The sequence below is a fragment of the Aegilops tauschii genome, chromosome 6 (assembly GCF_002575655.3).
Source record: "Aegilops tauschii subsp. strangulata cultivar AL8/78 chromosome 6, Aet v6.0, whole genome shotgun sequence".
Lineage (NCBI taxonomy): Eukaryota > Viridiplantae > Streptophyta > Magnoliopsida > Poales > Poaceae > Aegilops > Aegilops tauschii.
In genome coordinates, this window is record NC_053040.3 from 141,076,412 (window position 1) to 141,104,402 (window position 27,991).

The 27,991-nt window shown below is 42.9% G+C and overlaps 2 protein-coding genes and 1 pseudogene across 2 annotated transcripts; 2 read left to right on the plus strand and 1 right to left on the minus strand.

Moving 5' to 3' along the window:
• The first annotated feature begins 9,340 nt into the window (after nucleotides 1-9,340).
• Nucleotides 9,341-12,670, plus strand: LOC109735778 (ALA-interacting subunit 3). The gene is made up of 8 exons (XM_020294979.4): nucleotides 9,341-9,841; nucleotides 10,174-10,232; nucleotides 10,342-10,416; nucleotides 10,504-10,617; nucleotides 10,799-10,869; nucleotides 11,530-11,827; nucleotides 12,053-12,342; nucleotides 12,419-12,670. The coding sequence occupies exons 1-8, from the start codon at nucleotides 9,757-9,759 to the stop codon at nucleotides 12,471-12,473; spliced, it is 1,047 nt and encodes a 348-aa protein (XP_020150568.1). The 5' UTR covers nucleotides 9,341-9,756; the 3' UTR covers nucleotides 12,474-12,670.
• A 181-nt stretch (nucleotides 12,671-12,851) lies between these two features.
• Nucleotides 12,852-16,808, minus strand: LOC109735777 (uncharacterized). Its single transcript, XM_020294977.4, has 8 exons — nucleotides 16,525-16,808; nucleotides 15,586-15,811; nucleotides 15,371-15,505; nucleotides 14,813-15,035; nucleotides 14,242-14,428; nucleotides 13,865-14,049; nucleotides 13,448-13,585; nucleotides 12,852-13,149 (listed from the first exon to the last, which is right to left on the minus strand). Exons 1-8 carry the CDS (start codon nucleotides 16,778-16,780, stop codon nucleotides 13,021-13,023), a joined length of 1,479 nt encoding a protein of 492 aa, XP_020150566.2. The 5' UTR covers nucleotides 16,781-16,808; the 3' UTR covers nucleotides 12,852-13,020.
• A 772-nt stretch (nucleotides 16,809-17,580) lies between these two features.
• On the plus strand, nucleotides 17,581-19,069 carry LOC120966917 (GDSL esterase/lipase At4g01130-like; annotated as a pseudogene).
• Nucleotides 19,070-27,991: the final 8,922 nt, after the last annotated feature.

Consider the following 27,991-nt stretch of genomic DNA (forward strand, 5'->3'; position numbering starts at 1 on the left):
TCGACGCATACTATATGCTCCTACCATAATACCTACAACCCAAAAATAATCCTCATCGATGGTGAAATTAATTAACCTCTCCCTATGTAGGTCAAAGTGATGCATGCATGCATCGAGGATGGCCTTGTGGGCCCACAGATGGAAGCGTCACACGTGAGTGTCCTAGCTAGGACAACCACCGCCTGCATGCATGTGGCCCAAAGAGGTGTCGTGTGATGTTTGAATAGCCAATTTCACAATTTTGATGTGGCACGTGCCTCGGAAACCGAAAAGTCTCGACATTGAGTGAGGTGTACTTGTTCACGGGCGCGTATGTATAGTATATATGCTAGTCCCCTCCCACCTCTTCGACATGTACTATATACCACCATAACACAAACAAAAAAGATTCTACCTTGCTGGTCAAATTAACCTCACTGTCGGCTGTTCGTCAAAGTGATGGACGACGGCCTCACGGGCCCACAGAAAGCGTCACACGTGAGTATCGAGTGTCGTGCAGGACAACCATCGACTGCATGTGGCCAAAACATGTATGTATGAAAGGGTTGTGTAATGTTTTAAATAATGAATTCACGACTCTGATGTGGCACCGGCCTGCCTAAGAAAACGGCCAACCCACACGATGGCTCACAACTCGTAGTGTACTGCGAGCCACCCGCCACCCCTCAGACGCACACACCCACACACACACACCGCGAATCCACCGCAACTACGATGCATGTTAAATTAATTATCCCGCGGTGAACATATGTTACCAAAGGAGGGACGTTTTAATTTTGAAAAGAAAACATAGATCATTAAGACATTTTACTACATTAATTGATTGATTTTCTACGGGTATAATGTGCAAAAATCAAATTTGAGCTACATGCACACGTGACAGTGCACCTAAATGGATTATAAAAACACATGTGTCTCACTGGGTGCATGTTTACTCCCCGTGCAACAAATTTCAAACATGGAGAATCTTGATTTTTAAATTCTAGTACATCCAAAACTTATTTGAAGTTCATGAAATTTATCGTGTTGTCATATGGACACCAATACAAAGTGGCATTGTACTTTTTTTTGTCAAATTTGAGACCAATTTTGATGTAATATTTATCTAATCACAAACGTGAGATTATTAATAATTGGGAACCAATATCCCAAACGGATTATTTATTCGAACCGTGAGCGTTAGACCAACAATGGATACGTGCCATGCTTCGGTTAAGCAATAAAGCGGCAGCATTAATCATCCAAATAGAAAAACAATATATGTGCCGCCGCACGACCCGTGTGTCTTGTGAGCAGGCGTGAGTTGACGGGACGCATGCGAGCAGTCCGCCGCGCAGGCAGACCGGGAGGCGTGCGTGCAGGTGTGTGAATTGACGGAGGCATGCCCGCTGCACAATGTCATCGGGAGGCGTGCGAGTAGCTGTATGAAATGATGGTAGGCATGCCAGCAGTCCGGTGCGCAATCTCACCGGGAGGCGAGCCATCGGTTTGACCGCCACCCGCCTCTCTCCCACTACTCCCACTACTCCATATTAATGGTGCGCTCGAGCGGCCGCACCCCCATCCTCGCCACACACACAATCCTCTCTCTCCGCTTGCATCCTCGACGCCGCTCTCAATCCTCAAAGTCGTCAGTGTATGAGGATGCCGCCGAAGCGCCCCATCGGAGGGAATGGCGACGCCGGGGCTGCTAAAGCACCGGAGCACGGCGTGGAGATGGAGACAGAGGTTGTCGTCACCGCCGGCGAGTTATCGCTGCACCCTGACATCGTCGACTGCGTCGAGCTTCCACAGACGGAGGCGGAGTTCCACACTGACTCTGGTGATGACCCCGGTGACGACTCTGACGACCACTCCGGCGACGACTCCGACGATGACGAACAGCTGGTTAGTCATCTATACCCATTTATGTGTCAAATATATCATAGAGTTTCTCTGGTTACTCCTGCCTCCCCCTTTTTGGAATAGAAATCCTATGGTTATGTTCTCCCAATCCATGAAATCTGAGTAAGTTTCGTTAGATATGTGTAGTGTATTGATTGTTTGAATGGTACAAGTGATAAGTGATTAGTTGTTTCATCTGTGCAAATGATTTCTGCTAGTAATCCAAATAGGGTTAGTGTTCGTGCTAATAATTCCTAGCCAGGACTTGACGATTGATTTTAAATGACCTACATATGTTTGTGCCATTATTTTCTTCAAGATTTGTCTGCACATAGACGACTGTGCTTAAAAATCAAACCATAATCTCTGGATATGTATAAATAAATAGCCATAAATTCCTAATCCTACTTCACGGCATGTAAACATTGATTTGATGCCAAATTTGTTTTACTATTTGTATAGGTGTTGTCTGATGATGTGGACAGCGAGGATGAAGATGGCCAGAGGAGGTACAAGAGGCAAATCATAAGGGAGCTTTATGCGGGAAGCGTAACAGGCGTATTAGGATCTGGAATGGCGGCTATCGATGCCCATTTTGCAACCACAAGCTTCATGACGCGTATCTAAGTGTTCTAGCGCATGCAAGAGGACGGGCCGTTGGCTCCTTCAAGCAGAAGTATTCTCGCTGGCTGTCACACGGCGCATACGCCGAGTACCTGGAGAAGCTTCAGGATCGTGCCAGCATGTGAGATGAGATGTGGGATCGAACTATGTATGCTTGAGTATGCTTAATGACGGTTGAACTATGATTGTGTACGTGTACGCTTATTATCTATGTCAGAGTATGTTTAATCTATGTTTACTTATGTCTAACCGTGGGATATGGATGCAATCAGTTCGGTTGATGGAATCTACCTCCGTCTTGGTTTATTGGTCCCCTTTGTAATTTGTGTTAAATTTTGACCAAAGGTTTAACTGACAAAATATTAGTGTAGGTCAGCAAAAATTATATCGTTGGATGGGTATTTGATCATAGTGTTTAATGATATAATTTTTGGTGACATGCATAAACATTTCTTAGTTAAATATTTGGTCAAAATTTGGTAAAAATTACAAAGGGGACCAATAAACCAAGACTGAGGTAGTACGTCAATCACACACGGTTCCCAAAATTGGAACCGTGTGTAATGACTTTCATTTTGCCTGTTGCGTCAATCACACACGGTTAGCTCTAGCAAACCGTCGCCTCCAAAATTCTTTGTGGGACAGAAAACCCTCACCACCCAATTCAAAAAAGAAAAAAGAAAACCCTCACCATACCCACGTCACAAAAACCCTCACCCCGCCCGCCACCCCCTCCGGTCCCCATTCACACCTGCACAAGCTCCTCCGCGTCTATGCATGGCACCACCTATCGCTGCGGTAACCACTTAGCTCGATGCCTGCCGCCGCCACCAGGCTGCCGGCAAAACCCACCGCATTTCGCCACTTCCGCTTGCCACCGCCTATCGCCATCGACTTTCTCGACGCTACTCACGGTCGACCCAGCTCCGATCGGTTGGGGAATCTGCCGCACTAAGGGTTCTTTCTCATGGACAACAAGGTAACTAATTTAATGAGATATTATCTCGTCTCTTGTCCCAGTTCATCTGCCTCCTTTAATCACCCGGCTGAAATTGCAGTGAATTCATTTTTATTCTAGCTGATTTGAGGGTTTTCTTCTGTTCATAGAGTGTACAGTGCACGGACACATCAGGACCTTGCGGCCTCTGCCAGACATTCCATCTCACCGTACCAGATGACTTGAGGATGCGTGCGGTATGTTCAATCTCACCCTAAATCGGCTGGCATGGCCTACTTTCCTGAACATATTCTAAATATTACTACATTTGGATAAAAGGTGCCACATGCACCATATACGTCAAAGGGGATCCCCCCCTCTTCTTTCTATATTAGGCAAATTAATAATGTACTGTTCTTTTGATTACTCTCATATTTCCATGACATCATGTTTACCCTATCTGTTTAGTTATAGATTTTTGTCCTTCGGTTTCGACTGTTGTACAGTTCTTTCAATTTGGGCCCATATTTGCATGTTATCATATTTTCTTTAACAATCCTACCATTTTCTGCAGCGCGTCCCTTGCTATGCAACAGAATCTGTAGTGCACAATCTTTCCCTTTACATAAATCAAGACTGCAGGGATGTCATATTGCACACAAACCATGGATTTACAATCGTTTCTACTGTAATACTTGATGAACGTGGTGACTCCTATTTTGGCACTGGATTTTGGAAAGAAATTTCTAAGTTTTATGAACTGAAAGCTGGCACTAGAATTGCACTGCACATAAAAGGGCCTGGTCATGAGATATATGCTAACTTCCCCGAAGATATCATCCGTCTAGACTTTGTTCGAAGTAAGTTTTCTTTCCAACTATCTGCATGTTGACTTACCCAGCAATATCAAATGAATTGTGTAGTATTTAAGCAACCAATTGTTATTCCCTTTTCTTACTATATTCCTACCTAATAACTTCTAGTTACCAATACACTTTTCTATTGCCCTGTTTTAACTAAATATTCCATGTACTCCCATTTCTATCAGAAAGCGCCGCTGACAAGGAGACTCCGGAGGTGGAGAACAGGGCTGCCAACAAGCGGAGGCGGGGCGAGCTAGAACCGCAAGCGACTCCAGCAGGCCTAGACTTCGTCAGCAGCCTCCCTGATGATATGTTGACAGTCATCATCTCCCTCCTCCCAATCAAATATGGGGCGCGGACAACCGTCCTTTCCCGGCGGTGGCGCCCCCTATGGAACTCCAGCCCTCTCGACCTCGTCGACACCCACGAGCTCTGCCATGGCTATCGCAAAAGCATGGATGCGTTCTCCAAGATCCTCGGCAGTTACCTTGGCCCAACCAGAGGCCTTAGAATGGGCAAGATCCGTTCCAACGGCAAGGACCGAGCCAAGCTTGACGACTGGTTCTGATCCCCCGCCCTAGATCAGCTCGAGGAGCTCACTTTTGATGATGGGCATATGTGCTTGCTGCCAACGTCCGCGCTCCACCTCACGCCCACGCTGCGCATCGCCAAGTTGAGAAACTGTCATCCCCCCCTAATAACGCGCCCGCTCTTATTCTACCACGACTGAAGCACCTCGAGCTCGTCGCCGTCTGCCTCTCAAATGGTGACATGGAGCGCCTGCTCCATGGTTGTACTGCACTCGAGTACCTTCATCTTCAGGCGATCAATGGGTTGAGTACCTTCCACATCACCTCCATGACTCTCCGGACTATTTATGTGTGTTGTTGGTGTGGCAGGAAGACATGAGAAGATATGTACCACGGTATGGCCATTGAGGACACACCTGCACTTGAGAAATTACTTGTAGTTGATCAAGAAGGTCCAACAAGAATCAGTGTCATTTCTTCGCCGAAATTTACAGTGGTGGGCTACTCGTGTGACAAATACTCCAAACTTGTTATTGGATCCACACTCGTTCAGGTACAACAGCCGCCTTCTACCTCTCCTTCTATAAATTAACATTATTTCTAATTTTGAAGATGTTTGTTCGTCTGTCATTCAGAAAATGATTCCGACAAGCTTGACCCCGAAACTGCGCACAGTGAAGGTCTTGACACTAGAATCTATCGGCCCCAACCTGGAGCAAGTTGTCAGTTTTCTGAGATGCTTTCCGTGCCTGAAGAAGCTATATATCGAGGTGATGTTCCTTTCCTGTTAAATGTTAACCATAAGGGAGTTCAATTTGTGACACCTTTTTCCAAGTTTACAATGACAATGTACTACGATTTCTGAAGAATTCTTTTGGAGGATTTCAGTACATACATGTCCCCCCCCCCATATTTCTGCTTGACCCATATGGTTACAATCAATAAGCATTTCTCCTTTGGATTCATCTGTACTAGTTTTCTTAGGGAACTTTTCATCCACTCCAACCTCTTGTGAAGAAGGCTACATTTTTCTAGAATGTAATCAAATGCCCATGTTAATCATGTCAGATCGAAGATGGCATGTTAGTGCATTTTACAAATCCTGCAAACCAAATAGGCATTTAGTAGTGTTCAAAACTGCATGTAGGCACTAACACGTTTTCTTCTTTTGCAGATAAGATTTGGCCCAGTGGTGGATAATGTGATACAATATAACAATCGTGTCGAATGCCTAGATCTGCATCTCTCATAAATTACTTTGAACTCCTACCGAGGGACCTTACCGGAGATTATATTCACCAGGTTCTTTGTTGTCAGAGCAAGGGTGCTGAAGGTAATGAGGTTTGCCCTACATTTATTTCGCAAAAATGAATGGTTTGTTGATTAGCACCGGCGCCTGCGACAGAATGGAATAGGCTCCAAAGATGCTGAATTTCATTTTGGAACTTCAGATGACAGAGTAATCGGAAGTCATCGTGTCAACCCCATACATGACTTCTCAGTGACTGGCCCCTTTGCAAAAATTGTGAGGTTTCGAAACCAGACTTAGAAGTGGTAATATTAGTTTGAACCTCTCTGATATCCATGTTCAGCGGATCAGCGCGAGCGTTTGCAGCTAATGAGCTGAATTTCATTTCTAATATCAGTTTAAACCTTGTAATATTCAAATTTGAGCCATATAACACTGGAATTTGAACCTTGTAATATTTCGAGCTTTTGTGGTACAATCGTTGGAATGGCATCGTATGAGACTCATATATTGGTAGCACTATTTTGACCTTAATATGCAATGGTCTTAGATTTTATTAACCATTCTCGAATCTGTTTACCTTGTCGATCTCACAGCACACGATCTGTATAGCTAACTCGACTGCGATCTTTGACATTATTGCACACCACTGGTTTCTTCCACCGTGTGCCATGTAGAGCGCAGAATTAATTATCGCACTCGAGTGTCCATCATCACCCTTCTGTGTAACTTTGACCTCATCACCCACGGGTAAACTTATGACGAAGTCATTCCACACACTTCGTTTTTACAAAGCTTTTTGCCGATAAATGCCCATGATTTGTCCCTCTTCTACCCGACACGTGGCCAAACTAGCCAGGCGGGAAGCTTGCACGGTAAACTGCGCATTAGCCCGGGAACAGGCTCACCGATGATACATTTGGTGCCTCTTCGAGCCCATGCTTTGTTGGTCTCGTTCTATATATGCAGTCAGAGCCGACAGACTCATCAGAATGTGGTTAAGTGGGGACAACACCATGCTAGGTATGTCAAGATGTGGATGCAGAGGCTAGGTTTCAGAGAGATGGATATGACATTGGCGGGCATGAGGGAGTACAAAGAAACGCATCTGAACTAGTATGACAATGGGAGGCGATTTCAGGTGTGTTTGAGGCTAGGTGGACGAACGCGGATCTCGCAGATTATGAGGCAAACGCTAGCTCGAAAGATGAGTACGACGCCATGGTGAGAAGTACACAAGGTTCTCATAGAGAGTATGCGCCCATGACTGACAGAGTGTAAGTCTTGTGAACTTATTTGGAGAATGGTTTTGATCTTATGTTGATTGTGCACACTTTTGAGCTTTCATTGAATTTGCAGACTTTTGAGCTCAATAGAGGTATCTCGAAGGCTCAGATGCACTCGTACATAACCCCGGGACTGTTGAGTCTGATGCTACCTTGAGGGAAACGATGAAAGTAAGCACTTGAAGTCCTTACCCTAATTCTGACTTCACAAATCTTTATCCTTGCACTCAAAATGTTTTTATCTTCATTGTTGTTGTTGTTGTTGTTGTTGCGCTGCCCTGTCACCATTCTTTGTAAACCAATATAAGATCGTGTAGATCACTACTTTAGTGATCTACACGATCTTATATTGGTTTACAGAGGGAGTACTTATTACTATGGTTCGCATGTGGCAATGGGAGCACCCAGAGGTTATGTTAAGCACAAATAAATAGAAAATGTTGGCAAACATACAAAAACATAATTAGTATATGTTGGGTTTTTAGGGTGCTTGCCACTATGAACTGTACTACAATCAAGGGAGGTGGCAACTTATATGTTATGTTTAAGCAAATTCATTCTACTATGAAGCAACTCATATGAGATAGTATAAGCTACCTGGTGGCAAAAAAAGAACTTGCTAAACTGATTTTCAAAAACCTGTAGTACTTGCAGATTTAAGCAGAAAAGATGCATACACTTCTGAGCAAAAAAAGGTACATGTGGAAGTAAGCAACTTGCATGTCCTGTTTAGGCAAAAATGGTTTCTTGCTTAGGCATGCTTAGGGAAAAAGTGCTCCAACATGTACTTTGGAATTTTGTAGGTGGATCCTACAAAAAAATACATCGTAGGCAGCTGGCAATTTGATAAGGGGTCAGAAAAACACAGGTGTTCCATGCTTCCCTCGACAAAGCAATTGGTTAGAGGAAAAATAATAATTTGAAATAAAGAAAAAGTCTCCAGGGCTGTAGACTGAAAAACATGGATTGCATCGTTAGAAACTCGACGAATGGACCAACCCCCACCGAAAGATACTTCTATTGCTGCTAGTACAAAATATGTAAAAGTAACGAACATAAGAGACAATGTCATCCCTAACTACTGCTATTTTTAAGTTTTTTTTGGAACCAAAGAACATGCTCGGCACATGGCGGCCACGATTTGGATCCAACGGCGCGCAAGGTGTGTGTTCGGGAGTGCCGAAACGTGCAACTGCACTTTTTAGAATTTAGGATATAAAAATTTAAAAGAAATGTCCAACCCGATGGGTGTCCGATTGGGTCAGGTTACCCGATGGGTTCGGGCATGGGTTTGGTCCCAGACCCATCAATAGGGGCGTGGGTGAGCGATCAACCCGATAATTGATTCGAGCATGGGTGTAGGAGAGGTTGACCCGACCAAACCCGATCCGATTGCCAGGTTGACGAAGGACGACCAAACGCGACACTCCAGAACGCTAGCTTCGGTTGGCTGGGCAGTCGCCCTATTGGGCCTCAGCCCATCCAGAGTTTTATTGTTTCCATGCCTTTTTGACTTTTTTGTTTCACATGAATGAGTTTTTTTTCGTTAAAAAAACATGAATGACATTATTATTTTTCACATGTGATTACCATGTTTAGCTGGATTATGCCGAAAACAAAAATGTTCCCATGGATTGCTTTTCTACGGCCCTAACTTTCAAGAATAATACCGTACGTGCAATCACCAAGAAATGTGTACTAGTACTTGTATTCTTCGATTAGTAAACACTTTTACCACGCGTGTTATGCTCTCCGTGTTGTTCTAGTCCTATATACCGTGCCCGCAAAAAAAAAGTCCTATATACCGTACATCAATATACGCGTCACCACGGTCCCTCGAAAGATCCACGAAGCGCACAGCCAATCCCACGTACCCGCCAAACCCCTCCAACCACTCCATCCAACCCACCCGTTACACTACGCATCCACCCCGAGCAGAAAACCAGAAAATCATCATCAATCAAGCTTAGAAAAGAGGCACCGAGGAGCAAAAATTAGAACCATCTTCTTGGCTTGACCAGTTCGGCCGCCCCATTGGTCGCGCCCGCCGGCTGGGCTCAACGCGGACGCCACGACCGCCAACTCTTCTCCCCCCACGAGTCAAACCGCCCCGTCTCCCCCTCTCCCTCTCCCTCCCTTTCCTTGTAACCTTCGCAAGAGGAACAGCGGCAGCAACAAGAGCGCCAGGCCAAGGCCAGGCCAGCAGACCATCCTCCCTCCCCTCCCTCCCCCATTGCCGCCCTCCTCCCCCTCTCCCCGCCCGCGGAACCTCGAGCGCGGGACACGTACGCGCAGGAAAAGGCGCGTGCATTTCGGCTGTCGGCGGGGAGGCTTGTTCGCCGGCGGCGGCGTTTCTTGGCGGCCGGGCCGGTCGTTCGGCGTGATGAACAGCGGTGACGCCGCCGGGTCCAGCTCCGGCGGATCCGGGGACGCGGGCGCGCCCAGGAGGGCCTCCAGGAAGCCCAAGTGTGAGATCTCGCGCCTCTCTTTCTTCTCCTTTTGGCTGGGGTTTGGTGGTACAATCGCTTTTTCTCTCTGCAAGTTTAATAAGATGCAATCCTGTCAAGTTCAATATGGTTACTCACTTGGCTACGCGGCCTGGGCCTGGAAAGCTTGCTCATCATTCTTGCCCCATGGTGTTAAGAATAGCAGAGTTGACTTCCTTTGGAGCCGGAGCTTCAGCTTCGACTCATCAACCAAGTCCTGCAATCCAGAACCACATGCTCGGTCAAATAAAGTTTAGGTGCAACCGCCAAACTTGCTACCAAATTTATTCATATCTTCTCTTTCGTGTGAGCAGATTCCAAGTTTACGCAGCAGGAGCTCCCGGCTTGCAAGCCAATTCTTACTCCAAAATGGGTAGGTTGACAAGTACTACATCTTTTCTGGCGTGAGTTAGCTTTAGCTTTAGAGAGATCATATGTAGGACCACCTCACCTCACAAATGGTTGCACTTATGTTTATGCAGGTCATTTCGGTGTTTCTTCTTGTTGGTGTCATTTTTGTCCCGATAGGTGTTGCTTCGTTGCTAGCTTCAAATAAGGTATGCTGAATATGACATATGCTGATTCAACCATATATATGTTCACCATCTTTTGTTAGCTAACGTTTGTTGGTTTCTTTGCCGTAGGTCGTTGAGATTGTTGATCGATACGATGATGCGTGCGTCCCGTCTAATGTTACTAACAAGCTTGCCTACATCCAGAACTCGACGATATCTAAAACCTGCCGAAGGACACTAAAGGTAATGAGCTTAGCTGCATGCTTCTATAGGTCTAATCGCTGGAATGGCACAGTAAAAACCACCAGGCATTATCTTGTAGCAGAGTATGTGATGTGTCGGTTAATTCACAAATATTTATCTTGGTTTAAGAATCAAAGTAACCCTTGTCTGAAACATTTCTTCGTTGTATGTTGGTCTCCAGGTCCCGAAGGATATGAAGCAGCCGATTTTTGTGTATTACCAGTTGAATAACTTCTACCAGAATCATAGGAGGTATGCACTGTGCTTCCCGAGGTTACCAATATGTCAAAGACGTTGAAGTAAATACAACGGGTCTTTGGCTCAAATATGTGTCCAGTTTTTGCTCCAATAGCATTGAAAATGAATAAAATGAAGAAAAGAAAAAAGCATTGTCGATAATGTTAACTCACAAATGGATAGTGATTATGCAAAGGAAGGCTTGAACAGCATAAGCTTGAAGTGGGGGTAGGATTTTAGAAGGAAGAAGAGTGGACTAAAATCTGGAAAGGGGGAGTATAGATGAGAGACTAATTCATTGTTCTTGTTTATCAGACTTTTGTTTTGCTGGAAATTGCTTGTCTGACTTGACCCTAAGAAACTTGTCCAAACTACTACATGGAATATATGTACACTAAAATAAACCCAACTATCAAGGAAATTATTTAATCTCCTGTCCACTTTCCAACTAATGTTGCGTAGGCATCCCACATAATTGCATGAAGAAGTGCCTATAGCCACTACTAATGACGCCTAGTGATTATTGTCCGGATGGCTAAAATGTTGGATACAACATCGACATGCAATTTTAGCAGTTAAAGCTCTTTCTTTATTTGTTCAAACAGTTTTTTTGTACTTTGTTTTCCTAGGAGTCTTATACTTTCCCTGCTTACATATCGCATTTTTCACATTCAGATATGTTAAGAGCCGGAATGACCAACAGCTAAGAGATGCTAGTAAGGCAAACGAGACCACGCTTTGTGACCCTGAGAAGACCAGAGATGGAATGGCTATTGTTCCATGTGGTCTGATTGCATGGAGCACATTCAATGATACATATACCTTCCAACACAACACTAACAACTTATCTATCGACAAGACAGACATCTCTTGGAAGAGTGATAGGGACCACAAATTTGGAAGTGATGTCTTCCCAAAAAACTTTCAGAAAGGTCCTCTTATAGGTGGAAAAACACTCAACGAATCTATACCGGTATGCTTTTGGGTTTCAATTCCACTCTGTATCATAAGATTATTGTTGCATATGTGGTTGACAAGCAATAATTGCTCAGGTGTATTATGGCTGTCCAATTTAAAGATAAACTGACCTCAGCACGATCATTTTCCAGTAGATAGACCAATACAAGTTCTTTGAGCAGCCAAAAAGATAACATTTTGTGCCCCTGAAAGTTACTTATTCTACCTGTCTGCTGTGCAGCTGAGTGAGCAAGAGGACCTTATTGTTTGGATGCGAACTGCCGCGCTTCCCACATTCAGAAAACTGTATGGTAGGATATATGTTGACCTCAAAGAAAATGACACCATTACTGTTACGCTGGACAACAATTACAACACATATAGCTTTGATGGCAAAAAGAGTTTGGTGCTTTCTACTTCAACTTGGCTTGGTGGAAAGAATGATTTTCTTGGTCTTGCATATCTCACTGTTGGTGGACTGTGCTTCTTCCTGGCATTTGCATTCACCTTACTGTACTTGATAAAACCAAGGTTAGTGGCTTATAAGCTCTCGTATACCAATCGTATTAAGTTCCATCGCTGATCTTTTTTTCTGGTCTCCATGCAGAAAATTGGGAGATAACAACTACTTGTCATGGAACAGAAACTCTGCAGGCCACTGATACACTCTGAAAGTTGATTTCCGCATTCAACATCAAACAATTGGTCTTATGGTTAACTTGTATCTTTCTACGAAAATAGCAATTTTTGTGTACAAGCTGTTGTCAAAGTACGTGTATCAAGTAGACTTGTGTGTATGAGCAACACGAAAGGGTGTACATTATACTGAAATATAGATACACGGTTCTTTTGTTGAAAATTGCATTCTCGAGAGTGAAAATGAATCTGTGGACTGATCTTCATCCCTGTTCAGTGCTGTCAGTTTAAAACAGGTGCATTCTGTTATTCCACTTGACATATTTTTTGCAAAGTAAGTTTTCTTAGAGCATTCTTGCATGGTTTTTTTTTTGAAACTCCATAAAGAATAATGATCTGCAATATACGCTGATAAGATAATCTTTGAAGGGTTACAAGATACATATGTTCTTGTTCGGAAAATTTCTACACCTAACCTTTATGACTAAAATAGGGCATCAAACTAGAGGCACAACTTCAGAAATCAGCTCTTCAGAAATGGTTACTGGTCAGTAGAATGTTTTGTCTGCTCCTTCACATTACTCGGAGTAAGTAATTGCTGAGATACTGGCCTTCAGGATATGAAGGGTCGATGGGATGATCGCAAGCTGCTCCTGCTTGACGTAAAACTGTAACCTTTCGACCGGCCATTGATGCAGCACCCTTCAAGTTGGAAGCAAGATGAATTATCAGCAACGTGGATAAACAAAAGGGAATTTGCAATGGAATATAGACAAGCTGTTTGAATAAACTTTCGTTTTTTACCACCTAGTACGCATGCCAATATGAAAAGAAACTAAAAGGGCCATGAATATTCATCGCAAACCTTCTATGAATTTTCAGTTTGACATGCTGGAAAACATTAAATTGGATCAATAATACAAACTCCAATTGGCACTGTAATAAAATTCTAGGTTTGAGTAAATAGGACCCAAGAATCCATGTGGGCAACACAAAATACCTGAATGGTTTTAAGGAAGAGACCACTTTGGGTCATAGCTCCAGAACAAGAGCATGTCATGAGTAACCCCCCTGGCTTTACCACTTGCATTGCAAGAGCATTCAGGCTTCTGTACATACCGGATGCACTTTGTAGCACCTACAAATACAACAGAGAATCCCCCTTCACTTACATAGAACAATTGTTGGTTCAAGACTTCAAGTGTACAGACAGTCTGTGAGCGGGATAAAGGGTTTTGCTGATGTTCAGGGTAAGTATAAAGAGCAAGTTTAGTTAGATGCCTACTGAGGCATGTACAAATAATTCATGAACTTTTTTATGTATAACATGCTTCAGAACTTAACATAATCACATCAAAGATGAAATGATAATCAAGCCAAATTAGCAACTACAGCAGATGCTTCATGGGATGTATACCTTCTTCCGAGGTGCCAACTTTGGAGGATCCAGGATTACCAAGTCCCACAGCTCATTTCTTGAGATAGCACCTTTCATGAATGCAGTTGCATCTTCTTTTAAGAATGAAATTCTCTCAGCATCAAGCTTATTTAGAAGAATATTCTCATTGGCAAGATCTAGTGCAGATCCTGATGAATCAATGCCTGAAAATGGTACTAGTCAGATTGTCGTTTTTACAAGCCAAACCTGTAGAGTGTTATAAAGTGATACTAAAAAGGACACACTGTTGTGGATTTTCCAAATGAATGATACAACTAAACTATAATTCAACTGTGATGAACTCTCAGAGCATCTGAACGGAGGACTAAAAGGTCCAGTAGCTTACAGTACTATACCAGTAACATTAGTTGCACCGCCCTTGGCTGCACTAAGAGCAAAACCACCACTGTAACAGCAAAGGTCCAGAACCCTCTGGTCCTTTGAGAGTGTGGATATGAAGTGGCGACTTTCCCGTTGATCTGCATAAAAACCTGTCTTCTGCCCCTCCATAGAGACTAGATAGACGATGCCATTTTCCATAACCTGGATGTAAGAAAAGCACACATGTTGGAACTACGAGCAACACAAGTATGCAACATAGCAGGTAGAGAAGATTGACAAATACTGCAAGTGAAGCTATTGCAATGCTCCGTTCAGTCCCACACAACCGCACACACCATCAGTCTCTTTACACTAGCTGTAGTTGCTAACTTGCTATATTAATTGAGTATGACAAACCCAGTTCAAAAAGAATATGGCAAAGGCAAAAATGTACTCGAATTGAAGCTAAACCTCCTCGCATTTTTTTTTTATGCTGAACCGTATTACCGTGACTTGCTAAAAATAGATACATTGAACCATAATTTGTAAAATTTTAGAATCAAACTTCCTAACTTCCTTTAAAAACATTTAAGTCAGCAGGCTCACCTTCACAGTTCCAGAGTATGAAGAGGGTGCAGGTTCTTTTTGTTCTGACATATCTAATCCTTCTTCTTTTAGAATATCAGTTGATGACCTCCACTTTATATGTTTAACATCACTAACTTTGCTAACAAGGGACTGGATTTGTTGCCTATATTTCTCAACCCAAGCAGCAGATGAAGCAATCACAGCAACATCAGCAAATATATCCACTATCAGACCAGATAATCTGCATTTCAAAACATTGAATATTGATAGTTACACTACTATGCATGAATACAAGAATGATACAACAGGCAAGGTTCCAGAGAGATAGAAAAATACAAGTCATTCAATGCTCAAGATCAGTATTCCATGCTGCACATGTCGAAAATACACAGGGCAATATAACTATCTATTGTTTATACAAAGATATCAAGATACAAAGTTGAACTATTTGGAGACGCATATATACTAGAAGTAAAAAATGGTTCTGAATGCTGAACTAACCATGCTCCTTTCAATGATGGATATCAAGGTGGTTTCTTTGCTAACTGAAGTATAGCAATGGAGAACAGTATATACCTGTCGCCTTCACTATTGATGAGACGGTAAGCATTTGTATTAGTTGAGGGGAAACCCAAACTACGCCGTAAATCCACCGCAGAACAAAGTCTTTCTTCGAGCAGTCTTTCCATATTTAATGCAGAGGCTGGATCTCTGAGCAAAACAAAAATAGGGGATATTCAGCACAAGCTCTCAAAATTTCAATAACCATAGAACCTCAACAATTGTGTCACCTTTTTGCCTCTTCTTCTAGTTGCATTAGCCGAACACAAAACATAGACACGGAGTTATAGACACCCCACCCGATAGGTTTCTCTGACCCATCAGCTACCAAAACAACATCACCAGTTTTCGGAGGAGGCCGTCCAATTATTCTATCAACAGCACCACTGTACACCATTGGACTCCCATCTCGGAATATCTGAGTCTTGCCCTTCTTTAGTACCACTCTCGCCAAACCTAAAAAAGGTGCTTGGATGTTAGTATATACTTCGGTTCGAGAGAAGGAAAGAAATAAGTCCCTACTGGCCATAACCTATGCTAACCCAAACAAGCGGAATGGGAGATGCTTGATTAATCGATTTCAGCGTTGTCGATGAAATCTAGCCAGCTTTTTGGACAAGGTCCATCAATCCACTTTGTGGTGATGCATGCCACTATTTCGTGAAACTAATTTAAACTAAGGATGAACCGTTTTTAGGAGACTGTAACTACCATCGTTTCTAGCTGTTGTTACCATCGTTTCTACAGTTGACAACCTCTGGCTTGGAGGATTATGAGCAAGTAAAGTTAGCAATATAGGTCCTCATACCAGGCCATGAAACAACGACCAAACGTTTACAGTTATTTACCACTCGCTACAACTGTATCAAGCAATGAGCGTCCAAGCTCAGGAAATGGACGCATTGGCAAACGGCCGACCCATAACCAGATCGAAACGCAACACGGGAAACAAATGCGCAGTTCACTTGGTCGTTTCAACAAACAGCTCGTCGCCATGGCGCTCCCATTCGCCGCCACGCGGAGGATAGAAGGGACGAGCACAAACCTCGCTGCACGGGACGAGCAGAAACGAGCGCCGCGGCGGGGGAGAGGACGGCAGTAAAGCCGTTGGACAGAATGCCGGCAGAGACTAGGCGAGCGAGGGCGCGGGATGAGTAAAGGGCGTGGACCTTTGCGGTCGGCGGCGAGCTCTTCCAGGGCGGAGGAGGAGGCGACGGCGGAGGCGGAGGCGGGCCTCGCGAGGCGCGCCCTGACGAGGGCAGGCACAGACGCCGGAGCCGCGGCGCCGCAGGCGCGGAGCATCGCGTAGCTCGTGTTGGCGCTGCCTATAGCTGCCGACGTTCGCCACAAAGGTAACCGAGACTTGTGGATTGGTATTTCCTCTTCAAGTTGCGCATCTGTGTCACTGCGACGTGGGGCCTTCATCGAGGCCAGGCCACTGAAGAGTGGAACTCTCCCGTTCGAATCGCTGCTACTCAATAAATCACCTGCCACCGCCTAGTTGGGCCTTTGTGTAATTTAGAGCATTTCTTTTTTTGAGGGTTAATTTAGAGCATTTCTTTTTTTGAGGGTTAATTTAGAGCATTTCTTGCTTGATAAGGTCTGCGATGCTTAGTTTCAGTTCTACTCCCTCCGATCCTAAATATAAGTCCTTTTATAGTAATTTTGGGATATAACATTAGCATTGGTTAAAAATTCAAAAAAAATATTTTTTTTGGCACGAAACATTGATGTTTTTTCAACATTTTGCATGCAAAATTTCGCAACAAAACCACATTCGTGTAGGTGTGGGGAAAAAAACAAAATCAATGCTCCAAAAAGCAAGCAAAATTTGCACACATGTTGAAAAAACATCAATGTTTCTTGAAAAGAACATATTTTATTTAATATTTTTAACATTTTTTTGGATTTTACTGTTCACACGGGCTCATGTGAGCTCGGGTGCAGAACAGCTGCGTCCTATCCATTAACACATGTTCTTTTCTATCAGTTCATAGTTTGTGACCTCAGTAGTTGTGTGAAAAGAGAAGTTACATTGTCTGCCAAATTCAATGATAAACCTGAGACGATAAGTTCTCAACCTAGCATCATGGTTTTGAGTAAACGTCACAAATCTACATTTGTTTTGTGCGAACTATCACAAGTCCGCATTTTCATGTTCTTACTTCACAATACTGCAATTTTCTTTGGCACAAGTTTTTTCACAAAACTGCATTCCTTACAGGATGATGTACAGCCTTGAGAGGATGGGCTCCAGATGGCACACATACTGATCTGTTTGTGTGACGTATGTAAAGAAGGGCGGAACTCTTCCAATGAATGACTAAATCGATGAAGATTCGGTCCAAAAAAATTGATGAAGAATGATCTGCAGCAAGGCCACTAATTTATTTAACTTATGGCTGCACTACTACTGTGTAGTATCACAAACAGTCTAGAACGGGTTATGTTGGCCTTCTTAGGCTCTTGGGTCAGTCCTTTTGATATTCCATGTGATGTGAAACATTTTCTTATGCATGTTATCATTGTTCCCTTAAGGCAATCATTTTACATGCCTGGTTCTACTGGGATCTTTCCTAAACTTGGCCTCGGTTATGATTGTGGACTGGTTTTCTTCATTTATCTAGAGGCTATTTGCATATCTGTTTAAGCTTGGAACACCAATTTCTCATTTTACCCTCGTGCATCCAACTTATTAAAAACTTTAAATAGTTTATTGATCATCTAAGAGAAGGCATATATTGCTGATAATTAACTGAAGAGTGAATATTTTGAAAAACTGAACGGCGAATACTTACTGGTCACTACTTACAAAAATATGACTTGCTGAGTGCTTGGTAGCTTTGCTCTGTACACAATTGACATTGGACAAAATGATTTCACCTCAAATCTTGGATCACTTGGTGTGGAAAGCGTCAAGCAAAGTCTACCTTCAGTTGTCAACCAGATATCCTAGACAATACAGGTCTGTGGCAAGATGATTTGCTACTTCAAATTGAATTGTTGAAATGATCAGAAGAGAGGAGGTTCGGTTAATTCCATGGTTCATGCCACCTATTCATGTCTGGCAGGACTTGCGTAACATCCGAGCTTGCAACAGTTCATGGTGTCAAACACAGCACCCATCCGGCATTCCCCATGATGCATGAAAAGTTACCATGGTGGAGTGGTATACTACAATGAACTCTGCTAAACAACAGCTTAGCTGAGGTCAGGAAGAAGTTTCAGGATGCGTCGATCATGTACCTCGACAAGCACACTGTAATGTTTGAACTGTTCCAACATCCAAATGCTCATGTTAAGTTCGGTTAAATATTGTCCTTGCAGATTTGGTTCATATTTACATTCAACAGCAAAATTGACTGGTCTGGTGATGATCTCAGGGCTAGTGTACGGGACTAGAGCTTCCTGTGGATATGATGGCAGAACTTACATTTTCAATCAAGATGCTTGTCGTGGAAACAGCAAGGTAGTGAAGAGCGGAGAGCATGTGGAGAAGAGAACAGCAGAAGCAGCAAAGAAGATGATAGCCTCTAAAGTAATCAGTGGGTCCTTTTCGTACCCACCTTTCGATCTTTCAAAGCTCTGCAGCCCATAGGCATCATCAACTAGTTAGATATACAATGTTGCTTAAAATGCTATCACGGGATTTATCTCTTGCAGATGATTGATCAAAATAGCAGCGCGGATGTGCTGGGAAATGATCAGGTTTAAACTTCAAACCTTGCAGATGATTGATCAGGTTTGATTGAATATATGATGAGAGTTCAGACTCCGGATCACAGTTCACTCCCAATTCCCAAATGAACGAATTGCAGTTCCTGCAAACACATTCCAACTACTCACTCACAAGAACCGCAGTTGGTTCAACAATTTTTGTGGCCTTGATGTTGATCCATATTCATAAATTGCATCAATGAATTTACATGGTAAACAGCAAGCACAAACCAGAAGTAGTACAGCGGACCATATTTCAACCTCAATCTTGGATTCATAGCCTAATATTCAGGCTAAGTAAATTTTCACAAGATGAAGATGTATTCTGAAAATAGAGTATAAACAACTTCCACCGCAATCTAAGAACTAATTACCCTTTACAATATAAGACAAAATACAATTGTAGCAAAACTGCGAAAGAATAGTGAGTATCATGCTTCTCTTTGTAGGCTTATAGGAGATGAGGTTTGAAGCTAACAATATTTTTGTCACGGCTGTTGTCAGACGATTTAATCACAGCATTCACGCCAAACTGCAAATAAATTACTGCTCATTCACAGGCTCTGCGGTTGATTTTTTTGTCACAAGCTTTAATGCAAATCCACCACATTCTTAAATAAAAATGGTACCATCACAGACAGAAATCACCCACACCAGCCGCAATTTTAACCAGGTCCATTCAAAACATGCATTCAGAACGCCTGACAGACCAACTATAGCCAGTAATTCAGAGGGTGAAGACAAGCACAGAAAAAAGAGAATAATAATTCAGAGGGATTTATCTCATACTGGTAACCATATTTCATTGAAAGCATCGAAGCACAGCAACAAGCTAGTTACACAGGAACGACGCAGATATGGAACACGACGGGAACAGATCCTAAACACCTAGCAATGGCAAGCGAGGCGCCTAGGCGCGCTCCCCGCGGATGCGGCGGGCAAGCTGGATGTCCTTGGGCATGATGGTGACGCGCTTGGCGTGGATGGCGCAGAGGTTGGTGTCCTCGAAGAGGCCGACGAGGTAGGCCTCGGCGGCCTCCTGCAGGGCGGAGACGGCGGAGCTCTGGAAGCGGAGGTCGGTCTTGAAGTCCTGCGCGATCTCCCGGACCAGGCGCTGGAAGGGGAGCTTGCGGATGAGCAGCTCCGTGCTCTTCTGGTACTTGCGGATCTCGCGCAGCGCGACGGTGCCCGGGCGGAAGCGGTGCGGCTTCTTCACGCCGCCGGTCGCCGGGGCCGACTTGCGCGCCGCCTTGGTCGCCAGCTGCTTCCGCGGGGCCTTGCCGCCGGTGGACTTGCGCGCCGTCTGCTTCGTGCGGGCCACCGCGGGAGGAGCGGGGGGCGCCGGGATGGGAGATCGGAGAGGTTTGCTCGGGTGTTTTGAAGTGAAGAGAAGATTGCTTTGCGGTGTGGAAATGGAGGGGAGACGAGGGGGAATAAATAGGAGGCGGGTGGATTTGGTGCTCGGAGCGCGGATCCGGAATTCGGCCCGGCGCGGGGGAGGGAGATGGGAGCCGTCGGATGGAGTAGCGGTGAAGGGTGCCGATTGAGTTTTGCATGCCTCATGCGGATCGCGATCCGTGGGCAGTGACTGGTGGCGAATGGAAGACTGCCAACTGGCAGCTCCTTCATGTCTCGATGGCCCACCCGGCTACGAGGGCAAACTCAATCACAGTACAGGACTGTAGCAGGAATGGCCGTCCCATGAAACATCACCGTAACTTTTCATGGTTCTATCATTCAAACGAATTCCGGATCAAAGTATAACCTGTTTCATAGGATTTACATTCATAGGAATTTTTTATACATAACCTGTTTTTTTTTAATAAAAGAGGTTTCCCTCTGATTTCATTAATGAAACCAAAAGCAGCACCAAAGTCGAGATCCCAACAGAGTTCGTCACACACGCATCAAGGCTACATATCGAGCTAAAGGTTCAAACTACAACCGCACCTGGGATTACAAAAGCTAGATAAGCATCGCATACATCAGACACCGGCTAGTTATTAACTACTACAAGTTCAGGATAACACGACGAAACAAACAGAGAAAAGGGAGCCTGGGTTTTGATCCTTCGCCAAATTAGCCTTCCAGTCGTCGAACTCCCCAGCTCCACCCCTGCGTCGCCTTGTATATCTCACTTGCCACCCGCTCGATTAGTTTTGCTCCCAGCTGCAGTAGTCTTTCCTCCGGCTTTTTTCTCTGCAAAATCGACCAATCAACAATCCATTTGCCCATCAGATGAATGATTATCACTGGATCATGAATTTTTCTCGATCTGAAGATTATATCATTTCTACATTTTCAAAGAGCCCAAAAAATAGCAGCACTCCCCACCGGAACTAATTTTTTCTCTGGTTTCTTAAAGGTTTTCAGCCACCCTCCCAAGTAGTCATTGAGATTAGTTGGGTTGCGTCTGAGATCAAAAGCATATTTAACCAGGCTCCAGACCAATCTGGCTGCTGAACATTCAAAGAATAAATGTTCTATATTTTCTTCTCTCCCACAATATACACACTCTTTTGTTCCTTTCCATCCTTTCCTAATCAAGTTTTCTTTTGTCAAGATGCTTCTTCTGGCCAAAAGCCAAAAGAACATTTTGATCTTAGATGGAATGTTAGTTTTCCACAGAAATTTGTGTGGAAACCCCACTCCATCATTGATCATAAAGGAGTATAAAGATTTAACTGAAAATTTTATGTTTTTAGTAAGCATCCACAGAGGTTGATCTTTCCCTCCATGCATCCTTACCTCCTCACATCTTTGTTTCAAACTATTCCAAAGCCCCATTGTTTATGAGTTTAAGTCTCTTCTAAAGCTAAAACCCTGCCACCCTCTGTTCACAGCTTCTGCCACTGATATGTTGTGGTCAAAGCTGATGTTGTATAGTCTAGGATATAGGTCTTTTAGAGGTCTAGCCCCAACCCACCAATCCTCCCAAAATCTAGTTTCTTTCCCTTCTCCAGTCACTTTCTTGACATGCTGGAAGTATTTTTTTTTACTCCCATCAAGCTGCTCCAGAACTGGGAATCCCCAGGTTTCTTTTCTACACGAGACAGACATTTGCCCTGAATGTATTTGTTATCCAGTATATTCACCCATGTCCCTGATTCAGTTTCCAGTTTCTATAGCCACTTAGCTAGCAGGGCTTTGTTCATAATTTCCAAATTAATGATCCCCAGCCCCCCCTGTTCTTTTGGTAAACAACAAGTTTTCCAATTAACCAAATGGTATTTCTTTTTGCTTTCATCTTCTTGCCACACAAGTCTGGCCCTAAAAAAATCAGCCTTTTTCCTCACTCCCACAGGAAGACGATAAAAGGACATCATGAACAGTGGAATATTGGTCAGGCATGCCTGTACCAGGGTAACTATCCCAGCCATATTAAGGAGTCTCCCCTGCCAGCATGCACATCTTTTCTATACTTTTTCAGTGACTCCCTTCCAAAATCTATTTCCCAACCTAACATCTGCAACAGGCAATCCCAAGTATTTAATGGGTATTTTCCCCACCTCACAAGTAAAAATTTCCTGGTATGTATTAATCTTATTAACAGCTTCTCCAAACAGAAAAATCTCACTTTTATGGAAGTTAATGGTCAATCCAGACATCTGTTCAAATGTTGTCAGGATGAATTTCAGATTTCTTGCGCTCTCTTCATCATCTTGCAATAAGAAAATAGTGTCATCTGCATATTGCAGCATATTCACTTCACAATTATTTAATTCAGACAATACCCCTTTTACAAACCCTTCCTGCATAGCATTGTCTAAAATAATGGCTAATGCATTTGCAGCAATATCAAACAACAGAGGTGATAAAGGATCACCTTGTCTCAATCCTTTAAATGTTTTAAAATAAGGTCCTATTTCATCATTCACCTTAACCCCCACATGCCCTCCTACCATGGTGTGCATTACCATGTCACACCATTTATCAGGAAATTTTTTGAGTTTCAGCATTTTGTACACAAAGGGCCACTTAATCTTATCATATGTTTTTTCAAAATCCACTTTAAACAATAAGGCACTTTGCTTCTTTTTATGTATTGTATTTAATGTTTCATGTAATACCACCACTCCCTCCATTATATATCTCCCTTTGATAAAGGTTGTTTGATTTGGGGAAATAATTGGCCTGATCACCCTGCTAAGTCTATTCATTAACACCTTGGTGATGATTTTGAAACTCACATTTAATAGACAGATAGGTCTGAATTTTTGAATCTGTCTAGCATCTTTGACTTTGGGTACTAGGGTAATAATCCCATAGTTTAGCCTAGAAATGTCCAGCTTCCCAGAGTGAAAGTCATCTAGCAGTTCTTTCAATTCCCACTTCACCAAATCCCAGAAATTCTGATAAAATTCAATAGGTAAACCATCTGGGCCAGGGCTTTTATTTTCTCCATATTAAAAACTACCTCATACGATTCTTGCATACTAAAAGGTTCCACCAGAGATCTGGCTTACTCCTCTGTGATGCCAGGAGCATCCTGGATATTTAAGTTGATAGTGGACACTTCAGGTTGACCAAATAGGTCTTTGTAAAATTTAGTGATGTATTTGATTAGTTCTTCATCCCCTTCAATCACCCCCTCCTCTTGGCTTAGTGAAAAGATTCTATTCTTTCTTCTCCTCCCGTTCACCTTAGCATGGTAATATTTTGTATTATTATCCCCATCTTTGATCTCTCTATCTTTGTATCTCTGCAACCATTTCATTTCCTCCTGTTTCATCAGCACCCCCAACTGTGCCCTTAATTCCTTTTGTTCACATCTATCAGCAGCAGATATTCCCATTACTTCAGTTCTCTTATCTATATCATCAAGTTTCTTTATAATATCTTTCTTTATTTTTCTGCAGGCTGCATCTGAGTTTAAAATCCAGCCCCTCACTTTTTGCCTAAATATTCTCAGCTTTTTCTGCCATCTCTCCATGCTATTACCTGCCACCTGTGTGTTCCACACTTTATGTATAAATTCTTTGAATCCTTCTTTAAGCATCCAAGAATTTTCAAATCTAAATATTCTATTATTGTTTCTCATTTCACCAGAATCCACAATCAGTGGAGTGTGGTCAGATAATTCTCTCTCTCTAAAGCTTGCACAGTAGTTAAGGGGTAGTGTTCTTCCTAATCAGGGCAAATAAGAACCCTGTCTAATTTTTCATAAGTGGGGTCACATTGGTTGTTGGCCCAAGTATATTTTCTCCCCCCTAGGAGTAACTCTCTCAGCCCAACTTGTTCAATTATAGCATTAAAAACAAAACTCCAGTGATCAGTGACAGTAGGTTTGTTTTTTTAGTGCTGTTTCTGATGACATTAAAATCACCACCTATCATCATTGGTAAAGATGAGTTATCTTGATAAACTCTAGACAGTTCAGCTAGATAAGCATTTTTGCCAGTAGTCTGAGCATCTCCATAAACTACAATAAGATTCCATTCAAATTTATTTATTTTATCAAAAACCACAATTCTTACAAAATACACCCCAATTTCCACATTAATAATATCAAAATTGTCATAGTTAATACCCACTAGGATCCCCCCAGATCTCCCTCTTGGTGAGGACCATTTCCATTCAAAGTTTCTCCCACCACACAAATTATGGAGCTCATGTTTGGAGAAATTATCTTTGATAGTTTCCTGGATCCCAACAAAATGCAGCTTTCTATTGTTTATATTTTCTCTAATGAAATTTTTCTTACAATCCTTTCCAATCCCTCTAATATTCTAGAACATTCCTATCATTTTCCTTTTATTTTATTTTTATAACCTCTCTTTTTTCCCCAAGCACACTAGTTGTCTTCCCACAGCAGAATCCTGGTGAGTTTGAGCTAGTCTTTTTTTATTTAGAGAAGAAATTTCTAAGATGTGTAAAGTGATCCATTTTCATCTCAGCATCAGAATGGTCTTCATCAGAACAGAGTTCCTTTAGATCCATATCCCCAATGTCAATAAGGTTAGGTCCATCATATTGACATTCCTCTTCTTTTTCTGACAAATATGTTGTAAATAAAATTCTTTTCTGCATTGCTCCATCTTAGCTATGATATCTAAATTAGTCTCAATCATGTTAATAGAGCATCCTAAATCAATACCAATTTTATGTGCCATAGCTAATAAAGAGACATCATGACAATTCAAGTTCTGTATCTTACCATAGTTATCCTTGGCAGCAGCTCTTTCTTTGGCCAGTTCCTTGATTTTTGCATCTTGTTTGTCTGCCAATCTGTCACATCTTCTGAGTTGTTCATCCAACAAAGCTTCATTATTCTCTGTGTCATTATTCCCAGTCTTAACTCCCACTTTGGTGCCAAATGAAACATACTCCTGGCTAGCATTATAATCTACTGCCTCATTGTAGTTGTTGTGTTCATCTTCCTTTCTATCAGTTTCCATAATCCTCATATCAGCATCAGTAATTTCCTTCATTTCTTTCTCTCTTGCTTCCCACATTTCAATTTTGTCCACACACCTGTCAATCACCCCCTGTTGTTTGTTAATAAAATCCATGAGTACTTTTTTATCTTGTTCCAGTTCCATGATCTTTTTCTCTTCTTTCATTCTGAGGGCTTTTTGTCTCACTTTGTCTTATTCCAGATCATTTATCTTTTTCATAACCATATCCACACTGGTTTTTACCTTTTTCCTTGCCTCCATCTCCAGAACTTGCTCTTTTTGTATCCTTAGAATTTCCTCATTTTTCTTCTTCAATTCCTCAAATTGTGCCAGTCCCAGGCTCCCTAGTGAGATCATTTCTTTATTCCCAATCACATTATCATCATCTCCTTTGTGTCTTTTTCTCATGATTTCCTCACTATTGCCTGTCTCTGTTTCCTCCATTCCCTGTTTCTTATGCTCTCCATACCATCCCATCTCCACCACACTCTCAATCTTTGGTAGGATCCTGTATATCATCAACTCTTTGTCAGTGATCTCAGTATAGGCTGGAATTTTTTCATAGTCTCTCACTCCAATCTTAGCTCTAATCTTCTCTTTGGTGATTGTATTCATGTAAATTTTCAGCACTGGTCCAAGAGTTGCAGCCACCTCACACATCCCAAAAAAATGCCTGAAACATTCAGGTACTTTTCCAAATTGAACCCAAACAGTGTGCAGTTTGCCAACAGCCTGTGAATCAAAGCTCCACCCCTTCACATTGATCACAGCACCTGATTCCAATAATGTAAAATCATTGCATTTGATCAGTTCCACCAGTCTCCCTTTGTTAGGAAATCTCACCAAAAAAGCCTTATCTCGATGCTTCTTGCATCTCCATTGCCAGTTTCAATTGAACATGTAATGCAGCCTGTCTATCAACTGTGTTTCATTGATTTCCCCAGAAACCACTGATATAATGGCCATTGGGTTTGGGTTCTCAACCTCCAGGGCTTCCTTAGCACTTTGCACCAGTAGCACTCCAAGCCCCCTAGCAGCATACCCTATAAACTTAGGCACTGGCTTAATCTGTTTCAGTCAGTTGCAGTCATCAGTAACATGATTTTTTTTCCACAGATCACACAATGTCCAAGAGGGCAATCTTTTGTCAGATAATTTGAGTCTTTGCATTTGTTGCAGAGCATCCTGTTCACTCCTCCAAAACCTAGTCCCCCCCCTCTTGCACACTTCTGCTGTTATGTTGATCTCTGTCAATAGCACCATATCCTCTCTGTCCTTGAGCTCCTCCTCCATTGTTCACCATCAGGATCTCTCTCCCCAGCTTTCCCTGGTTCATGGGTTCTGTAATCATCTTATTCAATTCATTTGTCTTGTGATCAACAACCCCTGGTTCTGACCCGCACTAGATCCAGATCTGGAATTTGCCTCTGTTCCAGGAAGGAGATTGCCTTGCGAGATTTGAGCCAACAGAGCGTTCAGCAGTACCTGTTGTTGTTGCAGCAGCTCTTGTGCTCCTTTTCCTTGAGATCCAACAGCATCTCCCTGGCTAATTCTTGTCTCCTATTCTTTTCCCTTGCTCTTGTTAGTTGCAGTTCCTCCATCTTCAGCTTCTCCTCTGGCAACGGTGTCCTGCTTCGTCTCCTGTCTGTCTTGCATTCTCCAGTTCTCTCTCCCTCTAGCAAACTCTCTCCTCTCTTCCCATGGCACCTGATTTTTGTGGTAATTCTCCCCTTCCTCTTTCCTTATGTACTGCCAACTCTCTCTCTCCCCCTATTGAACCGACCCCCTCCTCCATCGAATCTGCCCCCGAATCGATCCATTCTTTCTTCTTCTACTCCTCGCGGCGCACTAGTAAACCCTAGTCCTGTTTCCTCTCCCCCTTCCTTTTATATCTAGGTTGAGAGAGGGGAAAGAGCCAGAAAGCGTATTTTCACTTCCCGCGACCCCCACACTTGGGCCTGGTTGTCCTCGAGTTGGGCTCAAATCCAGGGCCCAATTCTCCAATACATCATCAGTATCAATCTTTCTAATATGTTTTTTTTGTGATTCTACTGCTGATGGCAGTATTAATCTCACAATTAGGGATAACCAAAATATCTGTATCTAAACCTATCTCAGACCAGAAATCTTGTATATCATTCTTCTTTTGCATTTTCTCTACAACCAAAGCACCATTCATAATGTTTCTAATATCTGTAAAATTATCTATTGTCACTCCCCTGCCCATAGCATCTGAACTTTTTTTGTTCAGATTTTTATGTTCATCCGCATTGTCCAAATCAACCTTCTCCACTTTGTATCTATTCCCTTGTTTCCTACTGCCCTTACTATGACCAATAGTCACTTTGTTTAGGCATGGATTCAACAAATACTTCTGAGGCAAAGAGTTCATACCTCTCGGATCTAGTGAGGCGCCGTCCTCCTCACCAGACTCCTCCCCAGCCAGCAACCAGAAGCGGTTGTCGGCAGGGGAGAAGCCTAGCCCTCCGCCGCGAACCTGGTCGCCTCCTGGAGGCGCTGC